The sequence below is a fragment of the Gopherus flavomarginatus genome, chromosome 25 (assembly GCF_025201925.1).
Source record: "Gopherus flavomarginatus isolate rGopFla2 chromosome 25, rGopFla2.mat.asm, whole genome shotgun sequence".
Classification (NCBI taxonomy): domain Eukaryota; kingdom Metazoa; phylum Chordata; order Testudines; family Testudinidae; genus Gopherus; species Gopherus flavomarginatus.
The window spans coordinates 7,298,239-7,318,354 of NC_066641.1; the positions used below are offsets into that span (position 1 = coordinate 7,298,239).

At 43.5% G+C, this 20,116-nt stretch overlaps 1 protein-coding gene across 4 annotated transcripts in view; it reads left to right on the forward strand.

Moving 5' to 3' along the window:
- Positions 1 to 4,155: 4,155 nt before the first annotated feature.
- DDX42 (DEAD-box helicase 42) overlaps positions 4,156 to 20,116 on the forward strand; it is a 33,543-nt gene continuing 17,582 nt past the window's right edge. Inside the window, exons 1-9 of one of the 4 annotated variants that reach the window (XM_050935144.1) lie at positions 4,178 to 4,273; positions 7,260 to 7,355; positions 8,056 to 8,292; positions 10,016 to 10,166; positions 13,050 to 13,111; positions 14,461 to 14,497; positions 16,535 to 16,684; positions 17,340 to 17,444; positions 18,922 to 19,041. In XM_050935144.1, the coding sequence (XP_050791101.1) occupies positions 7,348 to 7,355; positions 8,056 to 8,292; positions 10,016 to 10,166; positions 13,050 to 13,111; positions 14,461 to 14,497; positions 16,535 to 16,684; positions 17,340 to 17,444; positions 18,922 to 19,041 (870 nt within the window). In that variant the 5' untranslated portion in view covers positions 4,178 to 4,273; positions 7,260 to 7,347. Of the gene's footprint in view, positions 4,274 to 5,819; positions 5,918 to 7,259; positions 7,356 to 8,055; positions 8,293 to 10,015; positions 10,167 to 13,049; positions 13,112 to 14,460; positions 14,498 to 16,534; positions 16,685 to 17,339; positions 17,445 to 18,921; positions 19,042 to 20,116 lie in introns of those variants that run through there. The other 3 variants (XM_050935145.1, XM_050935146.1, XM_050935147.1) reach the window with 3 other exon arrangements.

The window sequence follows — 20,116 nt, forward strand, 5'->3', positions numbered from 1 at the left end:
CGTAGGTGAGCGCAGGCGCAGTGCGAGCAGGGAGGCGGGGTTCCGGGTCTGCTATCGCGCCCGGCGGCCCGGGAGCAGCTGCCTGTGGGGCGCGGGCCGGGGGGGGCCTGCTCACCCTTTCAGGTTGCCAGGCAACGGCGCGGCAGCACAGGCCCCTGGCATCAGCGCAAGCGCCAGTCCCCGCGCTGGGGAGTCCCACTATGACGTCACGTCACAGCAGGGCTGTGATGTAAGGGAGTGCGGTGACGTCCCATCAGGAGGCTCCCCCGAGGCGTGGCCCAGCCACCTCAGGGCCGTGCCTTGTCACGGGGCGCACTGTCGCGAGGTCACTTTGAAACGTCACCAGGCTGCATGGAAGCATCGTCACATGGTGATGCAGCATCACAGCCTGGTGGCGTTTCCTAGGCCCCAAACTGACTTTGTAGCACGTGAACCCATTAAGAACATCAGGACTGACATACCAGATGGGTCAGACCCTTGGTCCAGCTACCTGCTATCTTGGCTCTGACATTGACCAGCGTCAGATGATACCAAACTGGGAGGGACTGCAACTGCTTTGGAGGACAGGGTCATAATTCAAAATGGAGAAATGGTCTGAGGTAAACAGGATGAAGTTTAACAAAGACAAATGCAAAGTGCTACACTTAGGAAGGAACAATCAGTTTCACACATACAGAATGGGAAGAGACTGTCCAGGAAGGAGTACGGCAGAAAGGGATCTGGGGGTTATAGTGGACCACAAGCTAAATATGAGTCAACAGAGTGATGCTGTTTCAAAAAAAGCAAACGTGATTCTGGGATGCATTAACAGGTGTGTTGTGAGCAAGACCTGAGAAGTCATTCTTCCGCTCTACTCTGCGCTGGTTAGGCCTCAACTGGAGTATTGTGTCCAGTTCTGGGCACCGCATTTCAAGAAAGATGTGGAGAAATTGGAGAGAGTCCAGAGAAGAGCAACAAGAATGATTAAAGGTCTTAAGAACATGACCTATGAAGGAAGGCTGAAATAATTGGGTTTGTTTAGTTTGGAAAAGAGAAGACTGAGAGGGGACATGATAGCAGTTTTAAGGTATCTGAAAGGGTGTCATAAGGAGGAGGGAGAAAACTTATTCACCTTAGCCTCTAATGATAGAACAAGAAGCAATGGGCTTAAACTGCAGCAAGGGAGGTTTAGGTTGGACATTAGGAAAAAGTTCCTGTCAGAGTGGTTAAACACTGGAATAAATTGCCTAGGGAGGTTGTGGAATCTCCATCTCTGGAGATATTTAAGAGTAGGTTAAATAAATGTCTATCAGGGATGCGTCTAGACAGTATTTGGTCCTGCCATGAGGGCAGGGGACTGGACTCGATGACCTCTCAAGGTCCTTTCCAGTCCTAGAATCTATGAATCTATCACAGGGAATTAACAGAACAGGGCAATTGCGTGCGATCCATCCCATCATCCAGGATCAGCTTCTAGTTGGAAGTTTAGGGACATCTGGAGCATGGGGTTGCGTCCTTGACCATTGATAATAATAATGGCTAATAGCCATTGATGAACCTATCTTCCATGAATGTATTTAATTCTTTTGTGAACCCAGTTATACTTTTGGCATTCATGACATCCCCTGGCAATGGGTTCCACAGATTGATTGTGAGTTGTGTGAAGAAGTAGTTCCTTTTGTTTGTTTTAAACCTGCTGCCTCATAATTTCATTAAGTGACCCCTTAGTTCTTGTGTTATGTGAAGGGGAAATAACACTTCCCTATTCACTTTCTCCATACCGTTTATGATTCTATAGGCCTTTTATCGTAACCCCCTGTCAGGCATCTCTGAAGATCCTTGGGAGATCCCACTATTTACCTCTCTCTTCATTGTGAAAACTGACCCTTTATTTCCCTTATTGACCTTTGTTTCCTATCTCATTACTAATTCCTGAGAGGACCTTCCCTCTTATCTCACAGAATCATAGGACTGAAAGGGGCCTTGAGAGGTCATCTAGTTCAGTCCCCTGCACTCATGGCAGGACTAAGTATTATCTAGAGCATTCCTGACAGGTGTTTGTCTAACCTACTCTTAAAAATCTCCAGTGATGGAGATTCCACAACCTCCCTAAGCAATTTATTCCAGTGCTTAACCACCCTGACAGTTAGGAAGTTTTTCCTAATGTCCAACTTAAACCTCCCTTGCTGCAATTTAAGCCCATTGCTTCTTGTGCTATCCTGAGAGGTTAAGAAAAACAATTTTTGTCCCTCTTCCTTGTAACAACCTTTTGACTCATGACTGCTTAGTTAGGCTTTCTGAAAGTCCAGACACACTATATCAACTGGTTCATCCTTGTCCACATGCTTGTTGACTCCCTCATTGATCAGGGAATGTGATATATCCCCAAGGAGAAGTAGGATGACACCCATTAGCCACAAAGATAGGTGGTAGCCTTCTCATGCAGAATCTTGCTCACCATTTATTAAAATCTCTCAGTTACATTTTCTGTTGAGCTTAATTAGGTAAAGTTTGTAAAAACACTTTGAAAATCTATAGGACAGCATAATAAATCACTATAATTTTAATCTATTTTCACCGGTTTGTGTGGTACAGCCAGGCAGAATTTATTCCTGCAACATAATTGCTCCTCATCCCTCCTATTTTTGGTCAGAAGTGTCTTTGTGTGTGTGTGTATAGAGATCCTAATCTGACTATAACAGCTATGGCTCATTTTTTATTATAATTAATTCATTATTTATAAATATTGTTGGCTTGCTCTGCAATAATCATATCAGTCCATAAAGGGAAGTTAATATTATTATTATTTAAGTTAAGGCTGAATGACAGAAAGTCTTGTGGGGTCTCTTACTCTCATTATTTAAAAAACAACAGTTTTCAGTATTGCCTACCTGTCAAATATCATGAGTCAGGCATCAAAAATCAAGGTGTTTTTTTTTAATCGCTGTTGTGTCTTTTTATTTGCCTTCTAGTTTTAAGTCTTTAGGGTTCACATTTGTTTGCAACCATGAGGAATAAGAACTTCTTTAAAACAAAAGCTGAGATTCTCACATATTTACAAAACAACAAGGAGTCCGGTGGCACCTTAAAGACTAATAGATTTATTTGGGCATAAGCTTTTGTGGGTAAAAAACCCACTTCTTCCGATGCATGGAGAAATGGGTTTTCTACGCACAAAAGCTTATGCCCAAATAAATCTGTTAGTTTTTAGGGTGCCACCAGATTCGTCTTTGTTTTTGTGGATCCAGAATAACACAGCTAACTCTCTGATACTTGATCACATATTTATGTAATTTCAGGATCTGGGTCTGTGAGAAAAATGCTAACTCTCATGACACTCAAGATAAATTGAGATTTGGACGCACTAGATTCCTGCCCTATTTTGGGCTAGGACAGTAAAGGCAGCAGCAAGCCTCCCAGCATGGGTCCACAGACTTAGGCTCCTACTAGTGCTCCAAAAATAGCTGTATAGACAGTACTGTGAAGTTGTAGCTCAGGCTGAAGCTCAAGCTCTAAAGCCCACTCCCTTCCCTAGGCTGCAGAGCCAAAACGGCCACGTCTACATAGCTATTTTAGCACAGTAGTCAACCTGGGCTAGGAGGCTCACTGCCACAGGCTCTGAAGTCTTTGAGACCAGACACTGAGAGATATCTAGCTGCTGCAGAGATAAGGGGGAGAGGTTAATATTTGTGTCCCACATTCACCCTGATGGGGAGGTTTATAAGGACTATTCTCTCCCTCCCACTCACTCCAAAGGGGACGGGAAGTGTGTGGCTATAGGGCTGACTCAAAGTTCCTGCCTCACTCCCATTCATCCATGAGACTCTCTGGGTTTGTTTCAGGGCCTGTGCCTGCCTCCTCATCCGACCAAACAGAGCTGTGGTTCTCAAACTTTTATACTGGTGACCCCTTTCACACAGCAAGACTCTGAGTGCGACCCCCATATACATTAAAAACACTGTTTGATATATTTAGCACCATTATCAATGCTGGAGGCAAAGCGGAATTTGGGGTGGAGCCTGACAGCTCACGACCCCACCCCAATGTAATAACCTTGTGACCCCCCGACCCCCAGTCTGAGAATCCCAATAGCGTCTATGGGAGTTGGATGGATCAACAGAGCCAGAGGTCACCAGTGCCCACCTCCTCCCGCAGCCTCAGCCGTGCCTAGTGCGCATGACACGCGGCAGCGCGGTGACGTCATCCCGCCCCCCACGCACGTACGTTCCCGTTCCCCTCCCCCTCCCGGTAACGGGGGAAGAGGCGGCTGGAGCGAGCGGAGACCGAGCACCGAGTGAGTCGGGGGGAGGGGAGAGCCGAGGGGCGGCCCCGCATCGCGTTTCCCCGCGGGGCCCAGTGAGCGGGACCCGCTTCCGGCGGGTGGGGGACCGCGGCCTAGTGCGGCTGGCGGCGGCCTGGCCTGGCCTGCCCCGGACAAAGGGCCCGCCCCCTGCTCGAGACTCGCCGTCCCTCAGCCGTGGCGCGCGGCGGGGGCCGCCTCTCGGGGGGGCTGCCTGCGGACCTCGCCCCCCTCAGCCGAAATGAGGGGGCGGGGCCGCCGCCTGCTGCTGCTTCAGCTCAGCTCCCGCCAGGGCAGCGCGGGTCTGCCCCCCCCCCCCGCCTCACCGAGCTACAGCGGTGCTCCCTCCCCCCGAGGGCAGTGCGGGTCTGATACTCCCCCCCACCGATCTACAGCGGTTCCCCCCCCCCAGGGCAGCGCGGGTCTGCCCCCCCCCCGTCTCACCGAGCTACAGCGGTGCCCCCGAGGGCAGTGCGGGTCTGATACCCCCCACCGAGCTACAGCGGTTCCCCCCCAGGGCAGCGCGAGTCTGAGACTCCCCCCCCAGGGCAGCGGGGGTCTGCCCCCCCCCCCGCCTCACCGAGCTACAGCGGTGCCCCCTCCCCCCGAGGGCAGTGCGGGTCTGATACTCCCCCCCACCGATCTACAGCGGTTCCCCCCCCCCAGGGCAGCGCGGGTCTGATCCCCCCTCCCACCGAGCTACAGCAGTGCCCCCCCCCCCCGGGCAGCGCAGGTCTGACCCGTCCACACGGAGCTACAGCTGGTCCCCCTCCAGGGCAATGCAGGTTTGCCCCCCGCCCCATACCGAGTTATAGCGGTGCTCCCTCCCCTCCAGGGTAGTGTGGGTTTGTCCCCACACACAAGCTACAGCGGCCCTGCTCTTCTCAGGGCAGCATGGGTCTGGCTCTCCCCCCCCCCGGGCATTGTGGGTCTTGCCCCCCTACTTGAGGTAGAGTGGTGTGGTTCTCATCCTCAGTTGAGCAGGGTAGCCCTTCTCCCATCTAGGGTGGCATGGATCTCACCCCCAAACCAAGCTACAGTGTCTCCGCCCCTAGTGCAGTATGGATCTGACCCCCACACCGAGCTACAGCGGCCCCCCTTCCTCCAGGGCAGTATGTACCTCACACTAAATTGAGCTGCGATGTCCCCCTTTCCCCCAGAGTAGCATGGATCTGATCCTCAATGTCCAACCAACCCCATGTAGGGCAGCACGATTGCTTGGGTGAGGGGAATGCAGGATATTCTCACTCACTTGCCGCACAAGTTTGGATCATGGGGGAGAGAGATGATGCGTGTAGCTTTCCCCACTATGGGAAAGGATGCTGCAAGTGTAGTTTTGCTTTTTTCCCCAATCCCATTCCCCCTCCGTACACACCCAGTACCTGACTGGGTGATCTTTAGTGGGGGAAGGTGGAGGGGTGCAGTGTGGTTCTCTCCTCTTTTTTGACACTATGACCAATTGGGTGATTTCTGGGGGAAGGAGACTGAAGTGTGGTTTTCTTCTCTTTCCCCATATACACACCATCACTGACTGGGAGATGGGGAGAACAGGTGGGTGCAGTTTGTTGTCCTACACTAGGGGTCGGCAACCTTTCACAAGTGGTGTGCCAAGTCTTCATTTATTCACTCAAATTTAAGGTTTGGTGTGCCGGTAATACATTTTAATGTTTTTAGAAGGTCTTTCTATAAGTCTATAATATATAACTAAACTATTGTATGTAAAGTAAATATGGTTTTTAAAATATTTAAGAAGCTTCATTTAAAATTAAATTAAAATGCAGAGTCCCCCGCACCGGTGGCCAGGACCCAGGCAGTGTGAGTGCCACTGAAAATCAGCTCACGTGCCGCCTTCGGCACCCATGCCATAGGTTGCCTACCCCTGTGCTACACCTTCCTCAAATTTAGGGTGATTCATGAGAGGGAAGGCTGCAGTGTTCCTTCCTTCCTGTCTTTTCAAGGCAGAATGATCTGGCAGGGGATACTGCTGCTATTCCATTCTGTGTCCATCCAGGCAGTGGAGAATCTTCCACAAGGCAAAATGGTCTTATGGAGTTAGGAGGCCATAGCGTCTGTCCCCTTCCCAATCCTCAAAGCATATAATCCCGTGGGAACACAGCCTCAACCTCTCTTGTCTTAACCATTAAATTTCCTAAAGTGTGATGAACTGGAAGTGGGGAGACTGCCGTGGTGTTCCTGCTCTTAAAGGCAAGATGTCCTCCATAGAAGATGCGGTCCTCAGCATCTCTTTTCCCAAAATGTTGTTAATGGGGAAATGTGCACACACCTCTGTCTATCTTTAGGGTTTTCTACTGCAGCTTGTCACTGTGATGTCTGAACCTCATCCACATCAAAAAATCAATAGCAATAGCAAAGATTTGAGTAGACTTCATAATCAAGTGTAGCAGATTGTTCTGCAAACACCAGACAGAGTGTATGTTTCTGATTGTACTTGATATATGCTTTTTCAGTTTTCTTTTATTCACACAGTGAGAAAACATCCTTACAAACAGACTTAGTAGTTTAAAAATATTTCAATTAATCAAGTACAGCACAAGCAACAAAAGCCAAGTGTTCCGCAATTTAGGCGTTTGTCACATATCAGCAGGTTTGAAGCTTGAGACGTGTGTTGGTGCAAGTGGGAAGAACAGATTATCGGAGTCAAGCCTCTACCATGGAGAGCAGAGGAATGATTTTTTCCAAAAATGACTAGTGAGCTCCGTGTTCTAGACTTTTAGATTTGTTGAGCAGATTCTAAACTGGTAAATGCTTTGTGTAGGAAATAGTATACAGAATTTACTCTCAGATTTGCCAGTTATTTCTCTTAGCTATGCACTTTAATTTAATTGAAGGAGTTCCAGTGAATGCAGAGAGTTGTCTAATAAGACCGCTAAACTAGGAGCTCTCTGACTATAACACACTTGAAAGGGCTGTGCGTCATGCCCTATTTTTGTTTTTTGTTTTTTGTGCCTTGTGACTTTAGTTGCCCAAGCATTGGGAAAACACTAAACTTCATGGAATCAGGGTCAAATCCTAGCAGCATCAACAACTGAGCCCTTCATCCTGCTGACATGGAAAAGTGAGTCCTGTGCAAACAGATTGGGTGGGAGTCTTTCAAATGCAACCTCAAGAACTGAGGTGCTGTCTACTCTGTGTGTATCTTAAATATCCTAAGCACTCCTCTTAAGAAGAGAGGCTTGACTTTTTGTTCTTGACCAACATTTCCCCTCCCCCTATGGTTGTGTGGTTTGCTGTGTGCTAATTGGATATTGCCCTCTTCTCTAAAGGTGGCTGGATTTCAGCTGTGCAGTATTTACAAAGCTATAAAACATTCAGGGATGGGACCATATAGAAATGCAAAATATTTATTCAGTTGACCTTTCCACTTCTCCCACATAGGTTCTTGTGTTCAGGGTCCTCGCCTTGGGTTTATTTGTCTATCTTGGATTGTAAAATCTACAGGGCAGGAATGTTTAAGCATTGTGTTAATGGGGGATAGACTATTTTATCCATAAACCTGGTAACATTACTTTTTGATTGATAGAACTTTTTGAGAGATGTAATATTTTGGACAGCAATCTGTTCATTTTTCTTTAATGCAAAGTGAATAAATTAATATTTTCAGTAGAGGAACAAAGCCAAAATCCTAGTTGGGGTTATCTTCTCAAACATCCATCTCCAGATGACTTTAGGAAGCCCTGGTCAAAAGAATTTGTGCCTTTTGTGTCTGGCAAACTATAACAGAGGGGATGTTAAGTGGTATATTCTGACCTTAACAGAGATATTGCTGACATCATGAACTGGAACAAAGGTGGACCTGGCACCAAAAGAGGCTTTGGTTTTGGAGGATTTGCCATAGCCCCTGGAAAAAAAGAAGAACCAAAACTCCCTTCACAGTCCCATAGTGCTTTTGGAACACCTGGCTCTTCAGCTGCGTTTGGGAAGTCAGCACCGCCTCAGCTCCCTTCTTTCTACAAAATTGGATCAAAGCGAGCAAACTTCGATGAGGAGAATGCGTAAGCTGTGCTACTTTTTTGTGTGTATCCTGTTCTAGATTTGGTTGTTTGATAGGTTACAAGGAGCAAATTTCATTGAGGGAAACTAACAAGCAGAGAAATAGCTTAAACTCTCTGAGCCTGGGTTTTCTTCTCAGTGAAAGGGGAACAATACCCTTTATGTCGTGGGAGTTGTTTGTGAAGCTTATTTTAATTATTTAGATTTAAAATAATAACAAGATGCCTATTCAAGGATCTAGGCACCGTAACACATCATTAGTGGATATAATAAAATCCCAGTACATTTTAACTAATCGTTTCAACAGGAACTTAACCAGCCAACCATCCACAAAAACTCCTTTCCACCCTTTCATCATTGTAGGAAGCATGCCCATAGCCGCCTCCAAAAGCCCAGTTCAACATATCTTTTGCAGCATGTTCAAAAGGTCACCAGATTCAGGCTGTTTTAGACCAACAGGGGGACCGAGTTCCAAAGTCTTGGAGCTCCCATGTCCTGCCAACTGCCCCCTCTCTTTTATAATGAGAGGAATCCAGCTTGACCATCCGTGCTGACTACAGCTGTGGCAGAATGGCATGGGGAGAGAGGTGATCCCTCCAGTAGGCCAGTCCCAGGCCGTGTAGGACTTTATAGGTCATAACCAGCACCCAATATTCCAGTCAGCCAGTGCAGTTCCTGCAGTGCTGCTATCGCATATTCCCAGCAAGATGCCCCTCTCAGTAAGTGACCCGCTACATTCTGCACCTGCTGCAGTCTCTCGGTGGTTTTAAGGCATGGCCCCATGGTGAGCACTTGCAGTAGTCTAATCTTGAGGTAGTAACAGCGGCAAAGTCTCCATCCAGAATGAAAAGTCACAACTTCTTAGCCATATGCACATGGTGGTAAACTGACTGTAATACTTCTGGAATACGATTGTCAGATAGCAGCTGGGAGTCTGAAATCACCCCATGTTACAAATCCTAGCAAGATAACTCCCTCTGTCAAATGGTCTGAAGTTGCCTCTTCTATAAAGAGAGAAGATGGTCCATTCCTTAGGGCACTAGTCTGGGACTTTGGAGACCCAGGTTCAATTCCCTGCTCTGCCACAGACTTCTTATGTGACCTTAGGCAAGCATTTAATCTCTGTGCCTCAGTTTGTGTCTGTAGAGCATATTTAAACATATTAAAAAAGATTGTGAGGCTGTCAGACACTACAGTGATGGATAGATGGATCTCCACTTGCTTTCCTCTGGCCCTATCTTGTTTGTGTTCAGTTTCAGCTAGCTCACTTTCATCTATACTTCAGTCTCAGCTAGACACTGACTGAGGGACTGACCAGCATCATCCAAGTCTAACAAGATACAGTTGGGTGTTGCCAGCATCCTGAAAACATTGTCCTTCATACTAACCCTTCTTATAGTCCCATACACACTTTGAGGAGGATGAAAGAATAGTGCTCAGTAGCAGCACCTGACTCTGGAGAGGGCTTGGGAAGAGGAACAGTTGTCCACAACTGCCTGCCTTACTTCAGTTACTAGCTTAATGCATTCCTGCCTGTATCACACTTCAGCGTCCTTTAATGGAAGAAACTAGATGAGTACAAAATGTTGTTGTTCACTCCAGTCAGTTATATAGAGACTCAAACCAAGAGCTCTACAAACAAATAGACCCACTGCATGACTTGTTATAGCCATGTGCTGACTTGGCCCATTACTGTGCTATAAACGACTCTCTCTTGTTTGTCAGATACTTTGAGGATGAAGAGGAAGATTCCAGCAATGTTGATTTGCCGTACATTCCTGCAGAGAATTCCCCCACTCGCCAGCAGTTTAATTCCAAGTCAGGAGACTCTGACAGTGAAGATGATCCCTTGGAAGCATTCATGGCTGAAGTGGAGGCAAGCCCCAACTCATTAAGTCTTTATGAATTTAGGTGTTAAACTCCTCTCTGGTCAAGAGCAGGAAACAGAGATAAATATACAAAAGGTTAAGGGTTATATTACTACTCTTCAAGGTGCTTTTTACAATAATATTGTTACATGTTGACATGGATACGGCCGTACTTGGTATATCGGAGTCCGTGTCTATTATCTTTATGAGAATTTTAAAAAAAAATCCCGATATGTGTAAAAACCATTTAAGAGTGATTAAAGCCAAAAAAAAAAAATTACCAAAAGAATCATAGACATGTAAGTCTGGAAGGGAACTTGAGAGGACATCTAGTCCAGCCCACTGCACTGAGGAAGATCAAAAGTATAGCTAGCATACCATCCCTGGCAGGTGTTTGTCCAACCTGTTCTTAGAAACGTCCAGTGATGGGGATTCCACAACCTCCCTTGGAGGCCTATTTCAGAGATTAACTACCCTTATAGTCAGAACGTTTTTCCTAATATCTAACCTAAATCTCTCTTGTAACAGATTAAGTGCATTACTTCTTGTCCTACCTTCAGTGGACATGGAGAACAGTTCATTCCTGTTCTCATTGTAACAGCCCTTAACATATATGTTACCAGGTCCTGCCTCAATTTTCTTTTCTAAGACTAATCATGCCCTGTTTTTTTAATCTTTCCTCATATGTGATATTTTCTATAACTTTTATCATTTTTGTTGCTCTCTTCTGGATTCTCTCCAATTTGTCAATCTCTTTCCTGAAGTGTTGTGCCAAGAACTGGTCACAGTACTCCAACGGAGGTCTCACCGGTGCTGAGTAGAGTGGGACAGTTACCTTCCATGTCTTACATATGACACTCCTCTTAATGCATCTCAGGATAATACGAGCCTTTTTCACTACCTCCTAGCCAGTTTATCCCCATTTTGTAGTTGTGCATTTGGTTTTTCTTTCCTAAGTTCTTTGCACTTGTCTTTATTGAAAATCATCTAGTTGAATTCAGACCAATTCTCCAATTTGTCAAAGTAAACCTACCCTCCAAAGTGTTAGCAACCCCTTCCTGCTTGCTATCATCTGAACATTTTATAAGCATACTCTCCATGCTATTATTCAAGTCATAAATAAAAATGCTGAATAGTGCTGAACCGAGGAGAGACCGCTGCATTTCCCTATTTTGCTTATGAGAACATCATGTGAGACTGTGTCAAAAACCTTATTAAAATAGGACATCATGTCTATAGCCCAGCCCTCCTCTCCCCCCCCCCCCCCAATCCACTAGGACAGTAATTGTCAAAGAGAAGGAAATTAGGTTGGTTTGGCATGATTTGTTCTTGACAAATCTATCTTGATGGTTATTTGTAATCCTATTATCCTCTCGGTGTTTGCAAATTAATTGTTTAATAGTTTGTTCCAGTATCTTTCCAGGTATTGAAGTTAGGCTGACTGATCTATACTGTCCCAAGTCCTTTTGTTCCCCTTTTTAAAGATAGGTAGTGTGTTTGCCATTCTCCAAGCCTCTGGGATTTCACCTGCCCTGTAAGGGTTTTCAAAAGTAATCACTGTAGGTTCTGAGATAGCTTTAGCTAGTTCCTTAAGTACCCTAGGATGAATTTCATCAGCTCCTGCTGACTTAAATACAGCTAACTTATTTAAATATTCTTCAGCCTGTTCTTTCCCTATTTTGGCTTCCATTCCATCCCCCTTGTTAATATTAATTGTGTTATGTATCTGATCACTTTTAACCTCTTTAGTGAAGACTGAAGCAAAATAGGTATTAAACATCATAGCCTTCTTGATGTTACCAGTTGTTAGCTCTCCTTCCCCTCTGAGTAGAGGACCTCTACTTTTCTTCATCCTTCTCTTGCTATTACAGTAGTTATAGAACCTCTTCTTATTGCCTTTTATGTCCTTAGCTAGGTGTAATTCTTTTTGTGCCTTAGCCTTTCTGATTTTTGTCCCTGCATGCTTATGCTGTGCTTTTGTATGCCTCCTTAGCAATTTGTCCGTGTTTCCACTTTCTGTAGGATTCCTTTTTGATTTTCAGGCATTAAAAAGCTCCTGATTGGAGCCATATTGGCTGCTTCTTTCCTTCGTCCTATCTTTCCCTTCTATTCTTCCTGTCTTTTCTTTGCATCAGCATAGCTTGGTGTTGCACCTTTAATATTATCTCTTTGAGAAACGGCCATCTCTCACGAACTCCTTTTTCCCTTAGATTTTGTTCCCATGGGACCTTACCTACCAATTATCTGAGTTTAACTTCTGATTTTTTTTTTAAGTCATTGTCTTTATTCTGCTCCCCTCCTCCCTTTCCTTAGAATCATGAAATCTATCATTTCATGATAACTTTCACCCAAATTGCCTTCAACCTTCAGATGAACTATAACATCGCCAAAGATCTAACAGGGCAGTACAACACCATTCACTGTATGCTAGTATTTTAAGCTTTTTTGTTACTTTGATCTTAACGATTTATGCCCTGGCATCCATTCTGCTATATGCAATTATGTTTAAAGACAGTTGGTGCTAGCTGGGTTCTAGCACAGCTTTCCTGACCAATGTGTGGAGAAAACTGTTTCTAAGAACAGTGTTGGGAAAACGTTGGCCTAGGAACTTCCAAAGGATTAGTCAGTAGCATGATATGGTTAGTATAATAGGACATGGAATGAGAGACTGTTGAATCCCAAAGGTGCTGTTTCTGCAGCATGATGGAACACCCAAGCTCTGATTACTTCGGTCCTATTACAATATGACTCACTTTTTTCCCCCCCTTCAGATTTATTATCATGTTTTGCAAGGTCATTCATCCCTTTGTATAAACAACATTGCAATAAGGAATTTTCCTTTTCCAAGCTTTATCCTTGCTGTTTTGTGATACAATTCTGTGTCCTCTTAGGATCAAGCAGCTCGAGACATGAAGAGACTTGAAGAGAAAGACAAGGAAAGAAAGAATATAAAGTAAGCTCTCTTCTGTATCTCTCAGATCCTGCCTTGTAAGGGTGTTTAGAGCATTTCAAGGCTTATAAAAACCATCTTCTCTATTTTACATTAAACTTAATTGGTTCTTTAGATCCATGTAATGTAAATACAGTAAATAACCAGAGCATAGAATCCCTTCCAGTGACTAAAGTTTTGTGCAGTAAAATAGCATCAGATGATAGGTGAGCAGAATCCTTTGAGGCACCCCAAAACAAAACATGCTGGAAGATACACTTATAAGAAAACAAACCAGGCTTTTATTTTATTTGGGAAGGATCACCGACGACTTTCCTTACCTCCCTGCACTTAAAGTCCCTACACTGCAGCAACCATCTGTGCCCCTACACAAGCCAAGGAAAACTGGGTATAGCTCCCTACCAAGCCAGTCACTGCCGCCCTGAGCAATATCCAAAGGACGTTGTTCCCAAGTGTGATTCAGGTACTCTTTGCCCAGCAATCCCAGGCCATGCAAACCTAGGGACTGAGGGATTAAACTGAGATCCCTGCATGGCAATGCACTGCATTGCTACTAGCTTGCCAGACTGGCCCAGATGAAGCTATTTGCTCCCCAGTGATTAGGAATGTTTGGTTTTGTCTAAAACCATATTTATTAGAATAGATGGCTCGTTTGGGATCATCTGGTGAAAGAACCATTGCAGCACAGACAAATTTAGAAATAAACAAAACCTTGCAATAAATACTGAGATTCTTCCAAACCTAGTTCAGGGGTTAAGAGCAATGCCACATGCTGCTCCTCACAGTTGAGATATTTTGATCTCAGAAGCAGATTTACAAGGAGGAAGTTTGCCTGTCTGTCTTGATCAGGTGAAATAACTAGGTACCATTGATACTAGTGTGAACATCAAATGTGTTAATATAGTCTGTATTGCATGGCGTTGATCAGGCTGTTTATAGGCCTGAAACAGAACACTGGAACCAAACCACTACTGACTTTGGGGAAGCTCTGAACTGGATTCAGACTTCCTGGTTCCTGTCCCTCTCTAATTATGGGCTTGTAATAACATCTATTGGTAATGCCAGGAACTTAAACCAAAATGCTCACTTTTTAAAAACTTTCACAGTAGAATCCACATCAAAGAATTCTTTATCTTCAGCCATGCTAGTGAAAGTAAAATGAAGCTTGTGCAGGTTTATGTATTATGAAAAATCCTGTGGGTTGGGATTATACACTGATTTAATTGCTGCTTGATATTGTTAGTGTTGTGTCTTCCACTAAAGTATGGAGCTCAGCACTAATCAAGTGACAATACAGAGCTGGGTATGTGGAACATTTGCAGGGAAGTTTGTTTCTCCGCTTGTTTTTCCAGGGGTATTCGAGATGACATTGAAGAGGAAGATGACCAAGTGAGTTCCTATGCAGTCTTTCTATCTATTTTATCCCCCCCCTAAATCGAACTACTTAGGTACAAGCAAAACTTAAACTTCCAAATTTGTTTCAAATGGTATTTATCAAGAGAGTCTACTAGTTTCCCTGTTGTCCCTGCCTTTCCAGATGCTTTAGAAAAGAAATAAAAAATATTGGGAGAAAAATCTCACAATTCCTTAACTTGTATGTGAGAGGATCTTTCAGCTGATATAGTTTAAAATACACACAGTTTTCAATACCTCTGGGCCTCATCTAAACTATTTGTAGTAATATCTTTTATTTATATTGGTTCCACACCCCTGCTTTCCCCCCTCCCCAAATAAGAGAAGAACAGAAAGGAAAAGAAATGGGAGAGAGAGGAAGGAAGGGAGGGACAGGGAAGGGAGAGGAGAGTGATGTCTCGGTTTCCATCTGTTAGGAATAAATGAAAGGTTTCTAGAAAGTTAGACCAAATATTTTTAAATTTGTCTGAGATCCGTCTTCTGAGAAACATTACCCACTCAACAGCTGCTAGGTCAGCCAAGTTGCTGTAGCAAGCTTCTATCCCTGGAGGCAGTTTGTTCTTCCATGTAGATCATAGTCATCTAATACAGAACTACAGTGGAACCAGGGGAAGTCGCTCTTATGATTTGTCAGCCAAATTTTGTGGCTCTTTGAGGGCAGAGATCAATTTTTACTCTGTATGCACAACTAGGGCCCCAATCCTGAATGAGGCAATACAATAAGGGCATGTTTACACGTGTGCTTACTGTGCGGCAAACTGGAGTGTGAATCAACAACACACCAGCATGTTGCTTACTAAGTCTCTGGGAGAACTCTGCTGGTATGTACTGAAAGTTCCCTAGTATGCTCTGCGGTCCACGTGGACACTTAGTGTGCAGCATGTTGGGACCACTGCAGTTTTACACCCTAGCTTGCCATGCAGTAAGTGTACTGGTAGACATGCCTTAAGACAGATAATAAATAAGAAAAGAGACTTCATTTCAAAATGTACTTTATTCATTTATTTGACATGTAATCCTAATTATTTGATACTTTGTGATTTGTTAGTAACTATTCTTTTAGTTTCGGTAATGTAGGACCTCACCAAAGTGCTGTAACTGTATACATTGAGTGAAGCTAATTTATGCATGCAAATATCTGAGACTATGCAAATTATGTGCAGAGATGGTTAGTTAAGCAGCTAATTGGCTTGGTGAATGCACATGCGAAAGTTAGACAAGTGCAAACATTTGCACGTAGGTACATGCACTGGACTTTGGAAATCTGGCCCTGAATCTTTGCTGAGAAATCAGATGAGACACCCATTTCCCCATGAGAACGTTTTGGTTTGCAGATTAACAGTGAGAGCTACATGAGTCTCTACCGATGTGCATCTTTGTTAGATGTCTAGATTGGGATCTTCCAATGCCTTCAGTGAGTTCCAACTTGTGCCTCTCTTGAAGGGTTCTTTTGGAATTGTTTCTTTCCCACTGAAATGGAGTGTTGACTGTCCATTAGTATGTTGAAGCAAAACAACTTTTCCTCACTCAGAGGATGGTGGGAGGAGGTGAAAAATAAACATCTGAGGCATTTTGGGGGAGGTGTTTTTAAAAAAAAATAATTGAACATACAGTGACTTTTTGTTCAAACTTCCATGTTTAAAAGGCTGCAGCATTTGTTCTGTAGTCTTTGTGGATGTAAGAATAGACCATGCCATTTAATAAAGCATAACACATGACATTTCTTGGTACAAACATTTCTTAATCAGTCTTTTGAAGAAGAAAAACGTTTTTAAAGTATTTTGTGGTACTTAGTGAACCTTACAGCAGCTTTCTTCATTTCTTCTGATTCTTTCCTCTGGACTTTACTGCTATTGCTGTTTACTAGAAGAGCCTGTTCTAGTGAACATGTTGTCCTTCAATGGTAGGTGTTAAAGCAAGTGACCATCTCATATCTGCACCAGTTAAGCAAAAATATAGTAGCATTTCCCCCATTGTATTTGTGTTTGATTTTACTGATGTGTTTTGCTGCAGGAAGCTTATTTTCGCTACATGGCAGAAAACCCTACTGCTGGTGTGGTCCCGGAAGAGGAAGAGGATAACTTGGAATATGATAGTGATGGGAATCCAATTGCACCGTCCAAAAAAGTCATAGATCCTCTTCCGCCTATTGATCATTCAGAGGTAGGGATGGAGTTTCTCCTACTGGGTTTTAACTTAAGGAATGTTTGTATTCCTCAGCCTAATGAGCCAGATTTGTGGAGCACCTCAAAATAGCTCCCTGATTGAAGGGTTTAAGTTAGCTAACGGTTATTATAAAATTAATCTTGATCTGTTTGAAGAAATTGAGCAGAAGAGAACTAGGGGGTTACAGGTGAGAGTTGTAAGGAAAGAGTGGTAAGAAATTAAGGTCATATTTTACAGAATGATCAAGAAGTGTCAGCCATGTCCAGGGCGGTAGTGGAGTCAAGAAGCGTGAATGAACTCAGTTAAAAATTGTTGACTGTGTTGTCATCTCACCAGCGAGACTTCACTGTGTGACTCGAGCCACTCAGTGAAGTTTAGGGGGTATGAAGAAGGCTGCTGGAAAAAGCAAAATAGCTGTGAAACAAACTTCTCTTGTACAGCCAATGATAGTAGACAGCATTTCACTGCTGTGCAGCATAGTGTTCTCTTTACTGAAATTAATTCAAATAAACAATCATCCTCCCTGACCAGCTGTTGGCTAACTTCAGGGATGATTAAGACTTTGCTCAGAAAAGGACAAACCTTCCTGCCAAAATCCAGTGTACAGAATGGATTCCTGTCTCGTAGACTAACTGAGTAATTGAACCTGCAGATTGAATACCCTCCGTTTGAGAAGAACTTCTACGAGGAGCATGAAGAAATCAGCAGCCTCACCCCACAGCAGATAGTGGAACTACGACATAAGTTGAATCTACGGGTAAGCTGGAAACAAGACCATACTCCCAGGACCCTTCACTTTCACCCCTTGGGATTACTTCAGTGGTTATTATGCCCAAGACTTTCACAAGAGACAGTGATTTTGAGACCACTTGAGACACCCTCTGATTTTCAGAGAGCAGGTACTCAGCACTTCCTGAAAGTTAAGGCCCTTTGAGGCATCTTGTGTTGGACACCCAAAACCATCCGTTACATTTGAAAGTATTGCCAATGTATTTCAAGTACAGTTTACATTTTCTAAAGGGTTTGTAAGTGCTCAGCATGGGTATGGGACATGTCTGCAACTGTGAGAAAAACTGTGTCCTTCATTTATATAAAACATGCTTGCCCATTTGTCTAGACACATTATACAAAACCCATCTCATTTATCTAACAACATTAAAACTCTGTCTAACTCACTCAACCTATGCATAGAGGAATAAAGTAAAATGTATTCGTATATATTTTCAGAAGTTCCACACTTTTTTAGTGGCATAGTTAAGTTTAGGGATGTTGCTTTGTTTTTATAAATCAGGGAGTTTAATAATTCTGGTTCCCAAGGAAGCAGTTTGCTTGCCATGGGAAAAAAACCAAAAACAGAAGTACTACAATCACATTCTCCTGAATTAGACTAAGGTATTGTACCATGGAGATATGCAACTATAGTAATGTTTGATAAGGGAATCAGTCCTCTGTCATTTGTGCTTTATCTTGGGACACCTTTGGAAATTAGATGCTCCATGTCATTTATTTTGAGATTTTTTTTGTAATGATAAAATATTAAATACAATTGACCATTTTAGACCTAATTTAATTTATTGTTCAACTCATTCCTTCACTATGCAATAACAGTTCTGTGTTGAATCCAGAGCAGTAATCTTTTTCATGCTGTATATGGCCAGTTCTGCAGTTTTTTATCCTCTACAGTAAATGAAAAATAACTGAGATGATCTACGTCTGAGAGTCAAAATGCCTGGATATGAGTCCCAGCTAAATCACTGTGTGAGTTAGGCAGACTATTTAACTTTTTCCCCATTTGTAAAAAAGTTACATTATCCAGCTACCACACAGATTTGTGAGTCTCAGGGCTTGTCTGTGCTGCCCCTCGGTTCTGGACTATGGGGCTGTGAATAGCAGCGTACCACCAAAGTGCACTGTAACTCCCCCAGTGGACAATACCATGGACTATGTTAATGAAAATTTAGGAAGTCGTCTTGTTTGCTCCTGCAACATCTACCTGGAAGAGTTACAAGACAAAACTTTGATGTACACTGTTATTCATATTCCTGTAGTCTGAAATGCTCCAAACTTGTATCTTATGGCATTTACACTGCATTAACCTTGTTTCTGTCAAAATGAAAATGTGGCGCCTTCTGATATAAAAATGTTATCTTCATTTTGTATAAAGACTTCTCTGCTTTTCTCTTTCCAATTCCAAGTTTTTATTTCGTACTGTACATGTATCTTTTTATTTCTAGGTCTCTGGTGCGGCTCCCCCCAGACCTGGCAGTAGTTTTGCTCATTTTGGATTTGATGAACAGCTTATGCATCAAATTCGGAAATCGGAGTATACCCAGCCCACTCCTATACAGTGTCAGGTGAGTACTGTTACTTCCTATTCCTCTAGCATTAAAAGCAGAGGAGTTGTAGGCAAAAATGACCCTTAGTCCATATGAAGCTGTGAGCAATTGTGATTGCCTATATTAAGCCATCCTGAAGCATAATTCACGTACATCCATGCAAATTACTTGAATCTTATTGTAAAAAATAGGTTTACTTGCTACTTTTTAAAATGTCAACTGTAAATAAAGTCCAGTCTCTTTTTTTAATTGGCCCGCCCACTAGGATTTGTACACAGCACATTGAGAACCTTATACTAGGAAACAGTTCACACCTAACTAGCACCATGAATAAGATGGGTAGGCTACATGGGAAGTGGTTTTTGGTTTTGTTTTGGGTTTTTGGCTATTGGGATGTATTCCATTGCCTTAGTGAAGTGGGCCCACCTCTGTTGCAGTGCATGTGCAAGAGATTGTACTGCATACACAGCCGGTTAGAACAAGAGAGCGAGGCTATCAGTCAGTAGTGTAAGGTTATAGCCAACCTTGCTGTAGCTGCATTTTTTTATATTTTAAAAAACGCAATAAATATATGGGATTTTTTAAAGTTATGTCTAACATTGATAAAATTCCTCAGACTTTGTTGTGTTTAGAGGTTGGTGTACGTGAGGTTAGTCTATATTGCGGCGATAAAAATATCTGCTGCTGAAAAATGCTGGATTGGCAGCACTTAAGGATAAAGTGAGTACATCACAGCTCAGTACTGGTACAGTATGGTCAGGAGCAGTGAAAGCTTCTCTTCACCACGCCACCAGTGTGCCTACATCTGGACCAAGAGGGAGGGGACATCCCCTAGAGAGAATTGTTCAGTCTCTTGACTCCTCTGCTAAGATTCAACAGGAATTTCAATTGTGTTTGATATGTATATTTATCCACTGAGTACGGTACTGAACCCTTGCCACTGATTCACATAGGCCACAAAACAGCCCTGAAGTGCTAATAACTTTAGTCCTCTAACAAGTTCATCCAGACCTGAACTTGGCAACCTAGATATGGAAGTGTGTGTAGCCTGTTACCAATCCCTTGTGCCATCTTGTCCTGATTGTGTGGGTTT